The 14889-nt window shown below is 43.3% G+C and overlaps 1 protein-coding gene across 2 annotated transcripts in view; it reads left to right on the top strand.

Moving 5' to 3' along the window:
- The window catches only part of TPH2 (tryptophan hydroxylase 2), a 92247-nt gene that overhangs the window by 68351 nt on the left and 9007 nt on the right, over nucleotides 1–14889 (top strand). For both annotated transcript variants that reach the window (XM_016199289.2, XM_087813874.1), the window contains exon 9: nucleotides 14642–14737. In XM_016199289.2, the coding sequence (XP_016054775.2) occupies nucleotides 14642–14737 (96 nt within the window). The remainder of the gene's footprint in view (nucleotides 1–14641; nucleotides 14738–14889) is intronic.

Raw genomic sequence — 14889 nt, 5'->3', positions numbered from 1 at the left:
TAGTATTTAGTTCTGAGTTTTGTCATATGACTTCTTAAAAAATTTATCTTTATTGTTGAAAGTATTACAGGTGTCCCATTTCCCCCCCCCAATTGACCTCCTCCACCTTACTCCCACCCCCTCCCCAGGCCTTCATCCCGTCATTGTCTGGGTCCATGGATTATGCATATATGCATATAACTTCTTTGGTTAATCTCTTCCCACCCTCCACCCCCCTTCCCTCTTCCCTTTGAAATATGACCGTCTGTTACATGTGTCAATGGCTCTGGATCTATTTAGTTCATCAGATTCTTTTGTTCATTAGCTCCTTGTTAAAGAAGACCCTTCAACATTTCCTGTAGTGCTGGTTTGGTGGTGATGAACTCCTTTAGCTTTTCCTTGTCTGAGAAGCTCTTTATCTGACCTTCAATTCTAAATGATAGCTTTGCTGGGTAGGGTAATCTTGGTTGTAGTTCCATGTTTTTCATCACTTTGACTATTTCTTGCCACTCCCTTCTGGCCTGCAAAGTTTCTGTTGAGAAATCAGCTGACAGTCGTAAGGGTTACCCTTGTAGGTAACTAATTGCTTTTCTCTTGCTGCTTTTAAGACTCTCTCTTTGTTTTTAACCCTTGGCATTTTAATTATGATGTGTCTTGCTGTGGGCCTCTTTGGGTTCCTCTTGTTTGGGACCCCCTGTGCTTCCTGGACTTGTAAGTCTATTTCTTTCCCCAGGTAGGGGAAGTTTTCTGTAATTATTTTTTCAAATAGGTTTTCAATTTCTTGCTCTCTTTCCTTTCCTTCTGGCACCCCAATAATATGAATGTTGGGCCTCTTGAAGTTGTCCCAGAAGCTCCTTATGCTATCTTCATATTTCTGGATTTTTTTTTCTTCTGGTTGGGTGTTTTTTTCCTTCATGTTCCAAATTGCTGATTTGATTCTCAGTGTCCTCTACTCTACTGTTGATTCCCTGTAAATTCTTCTTCATTTCAGTTCATGCAGCCTTCATTTCAAATTGGTCCTTTATGATGTCATCGATTTTCTCAATGATTTTCATCATACTCTTACTAATACCCTTGAGCATCCTTATAATCATTATTCTGAACTCTGTATCTGTTAGCTTGCTTGGATCTATTTCATTTAGTTCCTCTTCTAGAGATTTCTTCTGTTCTTTCCTTTGTGACATGTTTCTTTGCCTCCGCATTTTGGCTGCTTCCTGGTGTTTGTTTCTGTGTATTAGGTAGAGCTGCTCTGTCTCCTGGAATTTGTAGAGTGGCTTTGTGTAGTAGGTGTCCTGTAGGGTCCAGTGGCTCAGCCTCCCCAGTCACCTGAGCTGGGCCCTCTAAGTGCTCCCCTCTGTGGGCTGTGTGCACTTTCCTGTTGTAGTTGAGCCTTAGTTGCTGTTGGCGTCACTGGGAGGAACTGACCTCCAGACCAGTCAGCTGTGAGGACTAGCTGTAACTATAGCCAAAGAGCTGCTGTGCTGGAGACACCCCTATGGAGCAGGATTTACTTTAGTGGAGCTTTGGGGTTCACTAAGTGTGCCCCTTGAGTGTGTCACTCGTGGATGTGGTAGGGTTGTAATCCAGCGTGGTCGAGTCTGACCCCCAGGTGCACTGTCTCTGGGGCCTCCCGGGAGGTGCAAAGTCAGCCTGTGCCAGTGCCTTGCCCAGGGCCACCCAGCATGAGCTACACAGCAAACCGTAGTTGGCTGCTATTGTGCTGGGCTTGGAGGTGTCCAGGAGAGGCCAAGCTATGAGCCAGTGAGGCTGCCGCTAGTTCCAGGCCTGGGGCCACTTATCAAGCCGTATGGGGTCCGCTGCTGCTTGTTTGAGAGATTTTAGGAAAGTCCTAAGCCTGAGGCTCGAGAGGCCACTTGCACAGAAAAGCCCCTGGAAATGGCCTGGACGAGCCTGCAGGTGGGGAGGGGCGGGGCCTCCGGGAATCACGGGGCGGGGCCAAAGGTGGGAGTCAGGTGCTGGCGATTCAAACATGGCGCCTGCCTGCCGGCTGTGTGCGGGGAGGACTCGCCAAAGGAGCCATGGCCTCCGCCAGCCCTTCTGCCTGGGAGGAAGCCGCCCTCCACCTCCTGCCCGGACTTCAGGCAGGTTAGTTCCCCCCGAGTGTCCCAGGTCCCTTCAGGCTGCTGCCTGGCGCTGGGCTCAGAGGCAGCGCATCTGAATGAGTACATGTGCGGGCCCTTTAGGAGGAGCTGCTGGGGATCCCGCAGCCTCCGCGACCCTCAGAGACAGTCCCCGCTGGTTTCACAGCCCGGAGTTGTGGGGACGTCTCTTCTCTGCCCTGGAGCCCTGGGCTGGGGGCCTGCTGTGGGGCTGGGACCCCTCCCTCCTCCAGGAAACCCCCACCGCCGAGATTCCCTCCTGGGTTTAACCCGCGGCACCGGGTGTGGGCCCGTGGCCGCGTCTCTCCGATTCAGCCGCGATCCGCCCGCGTCTCCGCCCCTCCTCCCGGTCTCGATGCTCCTTCAGCTCCCTGGCTGTGGGGCTTCTGTGCAGCCAGATCTCAGGAGGCTCTGAGTGCTGGTGGCTCTGTAGTTTAGTTGTCATTTTGATGTGGTTGCGGGAGGCGGTGGGTGCAGCTGTTACCTACGCCGACATCTTGTTTCTCCTGTCATATGACTTTTTAACATAAACATGATGTATTTTATTTCCAACCCAGTCTCATTTATTGTAGTCTCAGCTCTCCTGAGATGGGCTAACTGCAGTGCTGTGTCTGACAGTTAGACCGAGAAGACTTGGCTTCCTTTTATGATTGGCTTCTATTGTGAGCTCCTCACTGGCCCCGACAGGCCTGTGCTGTGTTACTTGGCTGATCCAGGGCCCACAAAGGAGATGAAGGCACCTACCCAGTGCAAGCTATAGAAGAATGGCTGTAGGCAAACTAGATAGACCCCTGTCTTTTCTGGGACACACCAAGCTCAGCTGTCCGGAACATGGCATACATTCTAGAGGTCAAGTCACTGAGAACAGAGGGCGAACAGTGTGGTATAGTACAAACAACATAGACATTGGGGGTCAGGCACAACTGATTCCAATTCAGCTCTATCAGCCCTGAACTTACTCAAATTACTCAACCTAAGTCAGTTACCCCATCTGTAAAATGGGGGATTTAGCATTGACTCATAGTAAGAATTCCATAAATGTTAGTTAATCATTTTATTTTCTCCATTTTAGGGTCAAGGATCCTAAGACTGAGAAAGGCCAAATAACTTTCCTAAGGTGAAGTAAGTGGCAGAGCCTGCCCTTGAACCTTGGTTCTTTCACTCCATAGTCCATGTGCTCCAACCACCATGTTATATTACCTTCCCAGCACCTGCCTCTGGAGGTGTGAGCATGATTTAAAGTGCTTAGCACTGTGCTAGCATGCAGGTTTCAGTAACTGGCAGTGATTATTATTAGAGACAGGGGAGCTCAACAGAGCTGAAATGCTATCTAGAGGTTCAATTACCTATGCACCCTCACTGTGACAGGGACCCCAGTTTACAGGTAAATCTTTCAGCTCCATTTACACATATAGATGGCAGTGTCAACTCTGAGTGTGAGAGATGGTGAGTGGTGATGGTAGTGGTGATGCTTAGTGACTAGAAAAGAAACATGACTTCATTAATAAAAACTTAAAATAGAAGACAGCTCAGTGCAGTGGAGCAGCCAGAATGGCTCTCCCTGCTGAACATACCTTTCTTGTCAGTTTTCAGACATATGAGCATCCTCTAGGATTCCTGGTCTTACCTGGAAAGAAATAGGTGAGAGCGTGCAAGCTCTGTAGCCCAAATGTCTAGGAGGGTGTTGCTTATCGTAATGCAGAGATAAAAATGAAACGACCCTCTAAAGGCAGTGGTGACTACCCACAGCTTACTAGGGAGTCAGTAAAAACCTCATTTTTCATACCAGCCTTCGAGAACTGACCTTTAAAATCACCACATCTGGGGAGAATGTGTGATTTGATGCAGAACATTTTAGGGCATGCCGAAAAATGAATGGCTAAGAGTGCGCTCATCAGTTTTCTTCTCCTTCAAGGAGCTCAGAATTGCTTAGGTTATAAAAGTCAGTTCTTGGGCACTTCTGAATCTATAGCATTTGCTTAAGTAGGTCTTCTGTGCAAAGTAGATTAAGCATATATATAAATGGAATGCTAATCCATGCACCTGGTATGAAATGATGGGCGTGTGTGTGTGTCCTCAGAGGGAGGTTTAGCCATTTCAAGGTACCTAGTTATATAATAAATTCAACAAAGGGTCATTTGGAAACAGGTGGAATTGCTTTAAAAAAAGAGACACACTATGTGAATTGCTTTGTTATGGAGATGTTGCATTGAGGCTCGTGTACTACATCTAGGGTCCAAGGAATAATACTGATGAATGTAAAACCTGATTTGTGAAACTCAAAATACCTGCAGGTCCAGAAAGCATTAAAGAGAAGCCTATTTGTATTCATAATATCCCTTTTAAAGAGCCACAGAATTATGTGGAAAACAGAATTGGATGGATGGTCATCTCACAAATTCATCTCCAGGTGAAATAGCGTCTGTCTGATCTTGTGTGTTATCATCTGCTAAATGAAGGTCTGGGCAGTGATGCCGAGAGAAATTCCTCGAAGCTGCTAATTCTGAGCAGCCTGGGCCGTGAGGCACTTCAGGGCCTGGATCTATCACAGTCAGACTCCTGTATACTCCGACCAAGCAGTTAGCATTTTCCCTGGCTAGTCTCCAGCTGGCTCCAACTTTCAGAAACAGCAAACTGAAAAACTTTCCCCTGACATTTTCTGATGAGGATCCAGATGTCGGAATCAGTGGGTTTTCAGAGTTGCAGCTTGTAGTAATGAAAGAGGCCAGAAACTCCTTAACCATAAGTCTGCTGAGCTTCCGAGGGAGGTACCTGTTAATCAGCCTTCATATTGGCTCCTGAAAGCCCAGTGAGGGGGCCAACTCCTCCCTTCCTCCTGCTTGGAGGGCATTGGCTGTTATTGAGGGGGCCAGAGAGAGAGGTCAAGGAGCAGATCTATTTCTGAAGCCATAAGTGAAAACTGATTTGATGGGTATAGTAGAAAGTTTTTCATCTTTTCAAAGCCTGTGATATTAGAAAATTTGCTCATGGTAGTAGCTACTGGTCTGGAAGATCGGCACTGACCCTGTTGGCTTGGCCCACTGAGAAACTCTTCTTACCTAACCATTCCCTCCCTTCCTTCAGTATTTGTAGAGTATCTGCTACATGTCAGGCAGGGTGCTATCGACCACACATTAAACAACAATAACAAAAAACCCCTGAGTCATACCCTGTCCCTGACCTCAGGGAGTTCAGGGTCTGGTGGAGGGAGAGGCAAGAAGACTGGCAATTTCAGTTTGGATCCATACGTGCTACACTGACGGCGAGAAGGGGACCACCTAACCTGGTGCACAGGCAGGGATTAGGCAAAGGTGATGGTGTTGACAAGAGCCCTCCAGACAGAAGGAAGGTGTGTGCAAAGGCCTAGGTGGGAAGCTAAAGATAGGATGTTAGTCTGCACAGTTGCAAATAGTCCTTGAGGGGTGGGCAATAGGGAGAAAGAGGGCTGAGAGGGGAGTCTGCAGGAGGCAGGGGCTAGGTCCTAAAGGATCTTTTCTGCCATAGGAAGAAGTTTGGACCTTTACTCTGGGGCAGTGGGGACTGAAGTTTTGTGATTGGGCTACCATATGGGCATTGTGACCTGCCACTGAGCCCCGGGGTTGGGGAGTCGTATGGTGGGTGTGTCTCAGCAAGGTTTTAGGGACATGGACCAACTGCTGGGTGTCACTGATGGTAAGTGAATGCTTGTCACTCCTGTTAGTCCGTGAGTGGGAGGAAGTGAATGAGGGATGTTTCTTTTTTCTTTTCTTCTTTTTTAAATAAAAAAATACCATGAAAGCCCTGGCTGGTGTGGCTTAATGGTTAGAGTGTCGGCCCATGCACCGGAGGGTCTCGGGTTCGATTCCCAGTCAAGGGCTCGTACCTGGGTTGCAGGTTCAACCCCCAGTGCGTGTGTGAGGCAACCAATCGCTGAGCCTCTCTTACATCGATTTTTTTTTCCTCCCTCCCTTCCTCCCTCCCTCCCTCCCTCCCTCCCTCCCTCCCTCCCTCCCTCCCTTCTACTCTCTCTAAAAATCAATGGAAAAATTGAGGATTAACAAAAAAAAGAAAGAAAAAAATACCATTAAAGTCTAACGTAAAAACTAGTAAATGTTAAATGATAGTAAGTCAGGTGGTCTCCTTTGAAATTGAAAATGCTCTCAGATAAGCTGAAGAAGGGGCAATAAAACTGAAATGGCTGGAGGGCATTTAAATGAGATCCATTTGTTCTTGAAAGCAACCTGAAAGATATAGGAACCGGTATTAAGAACCACACAGAAAAACTCGGACTAAAACAGTGCTGCTGGAAATTGCCTATGTCGATATGTTCTTCCATAAAAGTTGTTTTCTGCTGACACTTTTTTTCTCCAATGGACAGTCCTCTTATAGTTGATGATCAATTTTCCACAAGGTTTGCCATAATGTTTCCTCAGAGCTTAGGTTTTTACATTTTAATTCATTTGATGGCTGTTGTTAACCTAAGACAATATATGCTGTTTGCACAATTCAGGTCATTGTTTTCTAGCTGACAAGACGAGTTACTCAAATCCCGGCCCTCCTCTTTTTCTCGCCTTGTTTTTGTCTGTCTCGATTTGAGGAGAGTCACTGGTCAAAGCGGCAGTCTACCCAGTCAAGTGGAGCCTATGATCTGCCGTGGTCCATAGTTTAACTTACCTCTCTCTCCCCATTGTAATGAGAGAAAAAAGCCTCTCTTTTAGGCCCCTCTTTTTCTTTGCTGTGGCCCTCCACAATTTATGAGAAGCACCTGGTAATTAAACCCCAAGATTAGTGGCTCCTCTAATTCAAACAGCGCCTCTGGTTCAAACTGCAGACAAGATAAGCTACTCTCAAGGCTACATTCTTGTATCCCCTTCCTCCCTGCTATTTTCACATCTCTGGCATAATTCACACCAAGGAATTAATAGAAAGTACCTTTCCCTTTCCAACAAGCCTCTTTTGAACTTCTCATAACTTTTACTATAAGCATTTTTACTGGCTTGGGAGAAATACTGATAAGAAACCTCCCTACGACATCTGCCGGACTGTCTCCTGGAAAGCACACAAACTGTAGCTTTTCAAGACAACCTCCCTGGTGTCTGTTCAAAACAATCCAAACCCCTCCCTTCCTTATTGCCTAGCAACAGTGTGTGCTTAACACCCAAGGCTGGCCTTTGGTTCCTTGCCCTTGTATTGATTAGCATGCACCGGCCCTTTCCTTTCTAGGGGAAAGTAAAATAAACTCCCTCTTTGCATCTATCTCTTCTTTTAGTTGTGAAATCTTTCATAGCCCTGCATCACTGGCCAAAACCCATGATGTACATTTTGGGCTCTTTTAAGTCACTCCCTCCCTCAACCCCTTGACCTTACTATTTTCAGTAATTTTCCCTCTTTCCGAAACCCTCCCAAGGTTTCATTTATCTTTCAAAGTTCAACACAGACTTCATATTCTTTGTGTTCCAAGACTGATAAGCACACTGTCATTTCAAGACTGAGAAGTTTGTGGTGGGGTAAAACAGCAGAGTTTAATTATTGTTTTTATATTACTTCGGTCTTCCCATTCACATGGCATGTTTCTGGCATAGAACCATATCTTTACGTACCTTTGTAATCTCAACGAGAGTTTAGCGCAGTAGAATTTAATAAATGTAAATTAAAAAGTGTATTTTGATTATGTTGTGACTTGGTAAGAGCTACGGTGATTTTCACTTACAGGCTCGTGGTAAAATATGAGCCTAGATATCTAGGTGTAGCTGCAGTGGCTCGAGGCATACAGACAATAGTATTTGGAATCTGTGCAGCGACTGGCCCCCATATCTGTGAACATGTGAGGAATGGCTTTCTTTTGCCAAGGGGAGGCTCCAAGTGTGGTGAGAGTGGTCTGTGGTTACAGAGCAGCTGTAGCCCTAGGACTTCAGGTGACCAGTGTCTTTCAGCTGTAAGTTTCTAGCATTGCTTACACTCTTATTTCACACAGGACTAGCTCAGGGCAAAATCATGAAGCATGCACAATCTCCCTTTCTGCTGTTTCTTGAAGCCCAGTCCCAGAGAGCTTTGCCAGTCAGGAGCCCTTGTTCTGCAAATAAAGCATCGGGGTCGTCATTGCACCTAATGAGATCTGGCTTTATGTGTGGCTCTTGGGAGTCTTTGCAGTTTAAATAGTTAAAGAAACAACAACAAAAGTTGTTATCTGGTGGGAAGTTTCCTGTCTAGTGATGTTTGAATGATGGTTTAAGCAAGGAAGCTTCCATTTTCACTTTTGTTTCCCTATTTTTGTTGATTTGTATTGCCTTAATATTTCTATGCTAAAGTTTCCTGCTATGCTCTTGAGCTTCACTCTTCCAATCCTATTATCAGCTGTAATTTAATCAAGACTAAGGGAATTTTGGCCAAAGGTGAGAAGATACTTACTGCTTGTAAATTGAATTTTGATGTAGCTAAAATTCAACCTGCTGTATCTGGGGGTGAGCGGGAAGGGCACTTTGAATGGTCTCCACGTTTTAAACAATGGTTCAAATGTATTCTTTAACATTAGTGGTTATTCGAGCATGGAAAAATGTTAGAGAAAACACTGAAAGCAAGACTGTGGGACATAGACCCCCTTTTGTGTGTTTTTATCTGCATTTATCAGAGGTGCAGACATCTGATGTTAGAACATCTTTGAGTGACAGTCTTCCCTTATGGGACTGATCTTTTTTTATGACATGGGCAGCCAGTAGAACAGATGCTCGTTAGAATCATGCAGAGCAGGGTTCTGGAGGTCCTGGCTTTACAGGCACTGAGTCTTTATTTGTTAGATCATGACATGGTGGTGGAAGGGGCATGGAGCCCAGATGGGGGCTGGGGCATTGTGAGTGGCTGGGGCACATGGGGATTTGGGGTAGTAGCACTTCATACCCAATTATGGCTCTATTTCGGTTTTTCAGCAATAGGAACTGCTGTGCCTGTGTGACTGGCTGATAGTGGCCCTGTATCCATACATGTACTTGTTGAGGGAGGAAAGAAAGCTGGCTTTGCATTAAGAAATGAGCTTGACTCCTAGCTCTGCCAACCGGGAGTTGTGGATTCCGGGGAAAATCACTTAAACATTGAGCCTCAGTTTTCCCATCTATAAAATGGAAATGATAATAACCGCTCTATCTCAAGTTAGAAATAAGATAACATATATGAGAACACTTTATTAAACTGGGAAGCCTTCTAGCTAAGTTTCTTTATTATCCTGATGTTTTAGCATCATTGTTGAGTTCTGTTGTTTAGTGATAACTTCAAGTATGGAAGTGTTCAGTGTTGTTTACTCAAATACTATATTTCTGTGCTTTCTGAGTTGTTGGGCTTGCTTTTCGTATATTTTTCTTGCTCCCCTCTTATGTTAGGGTGTGGGCTTGGAAGCTACGTAAGTAAACTTTGTTTGAACTGTGTACAAGATGAAGATAAATAGATCTGGGGGAGGGCCTGAGGGGTTGTTTTATACAGAAAGTAAATCAAATTTAGCACGTTACTTTTTGTTATATGTAACACATCTCAGCTAGGGCTTTTTCAAACTCTTTGCCAGCTTCTTGCTTTCAAGATTTGTGGCTAATGGAATTCTAGATGTGGAATGATGTGTGTGATTATTTTAAAATATATACTACCAGTATGTAAAGATCAAATTTTTAGTGAAGGTGGCAGAGAAAACTTATCACTCACTCACTTGCTCACTCACTCACTTAGGCAGTTATTAAATGATGTGTGTAGCCACTCTCTTGGAGAAAGTGAAAGAAGTAGGACAGCTGGGCTTCCTCCTAGAAGTTTGTGTGTACCATTTTAATCCAGTTTAAGAATATAGCATGACTCTCAGAAGAGGTTCTATAGTTATTTCATGGATTCAGGGAATGGGAGAAGTGGGAGGCAAAAGGACCCTTTAAGAGGGAAATTGGAACAATAAATTTCTTTTCCATCAATAGTTCTTTGAAAAAAAAATGTTCGTCTCTTTAACTGGAATATGTGTCTTAGCTAGACTTCAGGTGCCTCACACCAAACATAAGAAGGATGTTGCAGCGTGTGCTTCTGTAAATCACCATGTGGGACCAGTGTGTATTTTGTTGGTGTGCTCAGTCTCAATGGAGACAGAACTGCGTTCGCCGAAGCTCTCCTTGAGGCCCCTCTGGTTCGCAGGAACTGTTGCCAGAGTGGTGTCCTACCGGGAGTGATCTGATGATGGCAGCATTGGGCGACCTATCTCATTCCCTCAGCACCCGCTCTGCGTGCGCAGGTCCTGGACCTTGCTCCACAGCAGTGTTTGGATTTCAGACTGTCACTCAGACTTTTCTTCTGCTTAATGACTCTATGTATGTAAATGACTCTGCTTTTTTTTTTTTTCTGTGGAAGAGGTCCAATCTATCATTCCTGTTTTGGTTTTCAGTTAATGATTATATGTAATTATATCCAAATAAAATATTTATAAATAATTACATATAATTAGTGGTATGTAAAACTTGGAATTCATGAATGTCAGCTGTGATGAAAGGTACCCTTCAATTTGGGAGGTGTTAGTCTTACTATTATTATTTGTTTCTGTTTCAAAGGCATTAGTGGCCAAGAATCTGCAATTCTCTTTTACTGGTGTTCTTAGAAGGTTCAGGGTTGTGTTTTTGTTTGTTTCGTCTTTGGCTTTTTAAATAATAGGGAGGATATTTATTTGGTAAATCTCTAGGGATTATATAATAGCTCCACATCTGGAGAATCCTCTGAGGAAAACAAATGATATTTTCTTAAAAGTTTCAGAAGCAGTTAGTTAGCCTTGAATTCTGAAAGGTCGTCAAGGGGTCACCCAGATCAGCTCTAAGCAGGCTTTGCATTTAATGCCAGACGGAGGAAATGAGCAGTTGCCCCTCCTCCCCGTTAGTGACCATGACCAAAGCAGCCTGCATTTTGAGGTCTCAGCGGCTACTGAAAACAGAAAAAAAAAAATATTCCCAGCCAGTCTGTAACTCAAATTTTGCCAACACCTGAGGTTCAGGTACATTTTACCATTTTTCTTTACCTGTTAGCCACACTTAGAGCTACAAATAGAAAACTGTCTCAGAGCAAAAGGTCTTAATTCTCTGGGGAGAGTGGGCTGTAGAAACAGCATCTAGGCACCTTCCATGGTTGAGGACAGTAGGAAACCAACAGGCAAGGTAGAGAAAGGAAACAAGCAGGTGGAGCGGTGTAAGGCAGAGTTTCTGGAAGGACTCTCAGACGAGGAATGGGGCCTGAGAGTGTTCCGAGTGATGGGAAGGGGGGCATGCAGTGGCTCTTCTCTCTGAGGTTGCCCTGATTCTAGGAGCACATGGGCTAAAGATACAATAATGGATTTAGCTTTGAATCTTTAGTTGAGTTAATGCAGACCTTTTAATTCCCCTTAGAACGGGATGGGATGCCAAATCTATATGAAGACTACAATAGCACACCAGGTTTTCTCAGGGGCTCCCTCAGCCTGTTTTGATTTAGGTCATAACCATGACCTTGCATTATGTATTCTATGATGTAGCATAAGGGAAATGAAAGATGCTCTTAGTAGGCTGACCTAAATGCTCCTGTAACTGTCTCCATATATGTATTTTGGAGGCTTTGAACATGGCAGCACATTTCCCCCCCACAAACACTTCTGTATGCAATGTTAAGGCTCCAAGGATATCACATCATGTGCTAGAAATGCAATATACATTGGGGAATTCACTTAAAGACACACTAAGAAGATGCTGTGAGATTCGAATTTTCCTGTTTGACTTCTATTTTTCCATTTTTTTGGTTGCAAGGGAAAATCATGCATCTATTAATCTTTTACCTGGAAACTTTAAAGTACTGAGCTCTAGATCTCTTAAATGTCACCATGTAGACTGGTCCTGGGTAAATCATTTCATCTCCTTAAACTTGAGTTTTCCTTTTGATGAAATAGGAAGCTGAACTTTCAGTCTTCTTGTTTTATGAATGTATGACCATTTCACTTCATTGTGTTCAGTATTGTGCAAATTTTTTTAGAGGACAGACTTTGGAGGGCTATATTTTAACTTCCCAAAACATATTCTCATCTCTTATTTTGGCTCTTCTCATGAGAGGCCTCTGTGATAATTCCTTCTCCCAATCCCCTGCTACTCCTGGTTCAAGTCTATTCTAAACCACTCAGCTCTCTTGTCTCTAGGCTGCCACTTCCTTCTAACTGGTCTCTGCTTTCACTCTTGCCCCTCTATAATCTATTCTTTACCCAGCACCAGCATGATCTCTTGAAAACTAAATTAAAACATGTCTCTCTCCAGGTCTAAACCTTTCAATGACTCCATTGTCCTTGGAAATACAAATCTATTGCTGCCACAGGGCCTTTGCACTTCCTCTGCTGGGAACACTCTTTCCCCTAGATCTTTGCACAAAAAGCTGCTTTTCAAGCAGGTTGCAGTTTAAATATTCCTCCCTCAGAGAGGCCTTCCCTGACCTCGTCATCTAAAATAGCCATGTCTTTTACTTAATATCTGACACATTACATGGTTTTATTTATATAGCATATTCTACCTGAAATTCTTCTGTGTGTTGATTTTTGTTGTTATTGTTGTCTGTCTCATCTCAGTATAGCACATATGCTTCATGGTGATGGGGACTTCTTTGCCTTACTTATGGCATATCCTTAACAGCTAAAGCAGCGTCTGCCAAATAATAGGTGCTCAGGGAGTGTTTGTAGAATAACTGAATGAATGAATGGATGGATGCCACAGGCAGAAAAACTACATGCTGGAGAGGTTGTGGTCACATAGCTAATTAAAAGCAGGGCTTAGACTAGAACTTAGGCCTCCTCATGTTTCTTTCCTCCAGGTCACACTGCCACACAACAGGCCTAACTTAGAGATAATTCTTTCATTCACTATTTGTTTATTTATTCACCAAATACTTAGGGAGCTCTTATTATGTTTCAGGCACTATTCTATATCAATGGTTCTCAACCAGGAGTGATATTGCTCCCCTGGGAACATTTTTTAATGTCTAGTGACATTTGTGGTGGTTACCACTGGGGTGGCTGGTGGTACTGGCATCTAGTAAGTAGAGGCCAGTAAACATTCCACAATATACAGGACCTGTCCCTCCTCCCTCCACTCAATAAAGACTTGTTTAGCCTAAAATGTCAGTAGTGCTGAGCTTGGGAAACCCTGTTCTAGATAAACAGACAGATACATGTTCTTGTGGAGTTTATAATCTAGGGTGGAGAGACAGATGACAAATGGTACATACTATACATAAATAAGTTGAAGACCATGTCAAAAAGTGGTGTGATGGAAAAGAAAGAAAAGTCAGAACAAAGTAAGGAGTGCTGGTGGGCACTGTGGGTAATGGGGGTAGGAAGGGCTATAATCTTAGCTTCCTTGGGAGGTGAACCAGGAAAAGAGAATTTGCCTCTGGAGGTTTAGCTCCATGACCTGGACTGACCAGTCCTTTGGGTCCAGCCCAGTGCTGCAGGGCATTATTAGCCCATGCAACTGCAGATCATCCTTACACTGAAAAAACAGAAAACCCTCCTGAACCAGGGGGCATGTTAACCTCCATATAAAAATAGAGTCAACTCCCATGGGCTAGAATATTATTTTCTGTCCCTTTACAGGAGCGTTTAAATTCTCCTCTTTCTCAACACCTTCAGCACTCTGTCATCACTAATGCAGGACAGCGTTAATTTGATGCAAGTTTTATTGCTCATTGTCAGCATCTCACTTTTCTCTTAAAGCAAAAATAGCGTGATTTCAGCCTCTCTCAAGAGCATTGTGAGTTTTTGGTTGTACAGAGATTTCTGTCTGTCTAGGTTAATTTTTGAAACTCAACAAAAACAATTGTGGGTTTTAATATCTTGGGAAAGTTGTAGTGGTTGATTCTGATAAAACTCAGGTCAATAAAATGGTTCTTACTATATATATTCATATGCATATTTATACACACATACATTATATATGTGTGTGTGTGTATATAGATCGATATACATTAAAGATCTCACTAAAAAACATACTAAAATTGTGGTTTTGGTAGTTTAGTAGGGCATGTACTTGCTTTATTGACCTCTCTCTTATTTCTTTACCAAGCACTGGCATCCCATAGGTACTCAACAAAAGTTTGTTGAATTAATAAATAAACTGCAAAAATCAGTTTGGGATTACTAGGTTCTAAGTTATTTTTTCACATATGCACGAACTTATTGATATCACTGAAACACAACTTAGTAAATATAATAGCATATTCTTACAGCATTATCTCTGTGACATATTCATTTATTTCTAAATCTGTGTTTTTTTTATTTTTAAAATTATTGCATGGGATCTGATTTGACTCATGGGGTTTCTGAATCTAGCAAGCATAGGATTTTTAATAGTTGATACCTTTTCTGTATACTTTTAACTTAGGAAGGGATTATTAAGCAAGAAAATAGATTTCAATAAATGTTTTTGATTCAAATGTATGTAAATTGACATAGTTGAAGAAATTATGCACAGGGCACCATTTTATTTTGGGTGCCATTTTATTCTATAGAAGAACTTGTTCACCAGTTTACTGAATGTGTGTTGATTTTTTTCCAGTGCTATTTCTTTACAATTGAGTTTGGCCTTTGCAAACAGGAAGGTCAACTGCGGGCATATGGAGCAGGACTACTTTCTTCCATTGGAGAATTAAAGGTATGAAACTGTGAATGAAAGTATCCTTCCCAAGCAAACTGGTTCAAGGTCATGGAAAATATCGATTTGTTTGTCTGTGCATTTCAGCTTGCAGATACTCCATAAATATTTAACACAGAGGAGTTGGCACCTCGATGTGGGTGCTAACCTAA

This window comes from Miniopterus natalensis, chromosome 2 (assembly GCF_054644295.1).
Source record: "Miniopterus natalensis isolate mMinNat1 chromosome 2, mMinNat1.hap1, whole genome shotgun sequence".
Lineage (NCBI taxonomy): Eukaryota > Metazoa > Chordata > Mammalia > Chiroptera > Miniopteridae > Miniopterus > Miniopterus natalensis.
Note: the sequence above shows the minus strand (reverse complement) of the source record. Positions and strands in the feature narration are given on the sequence as shown.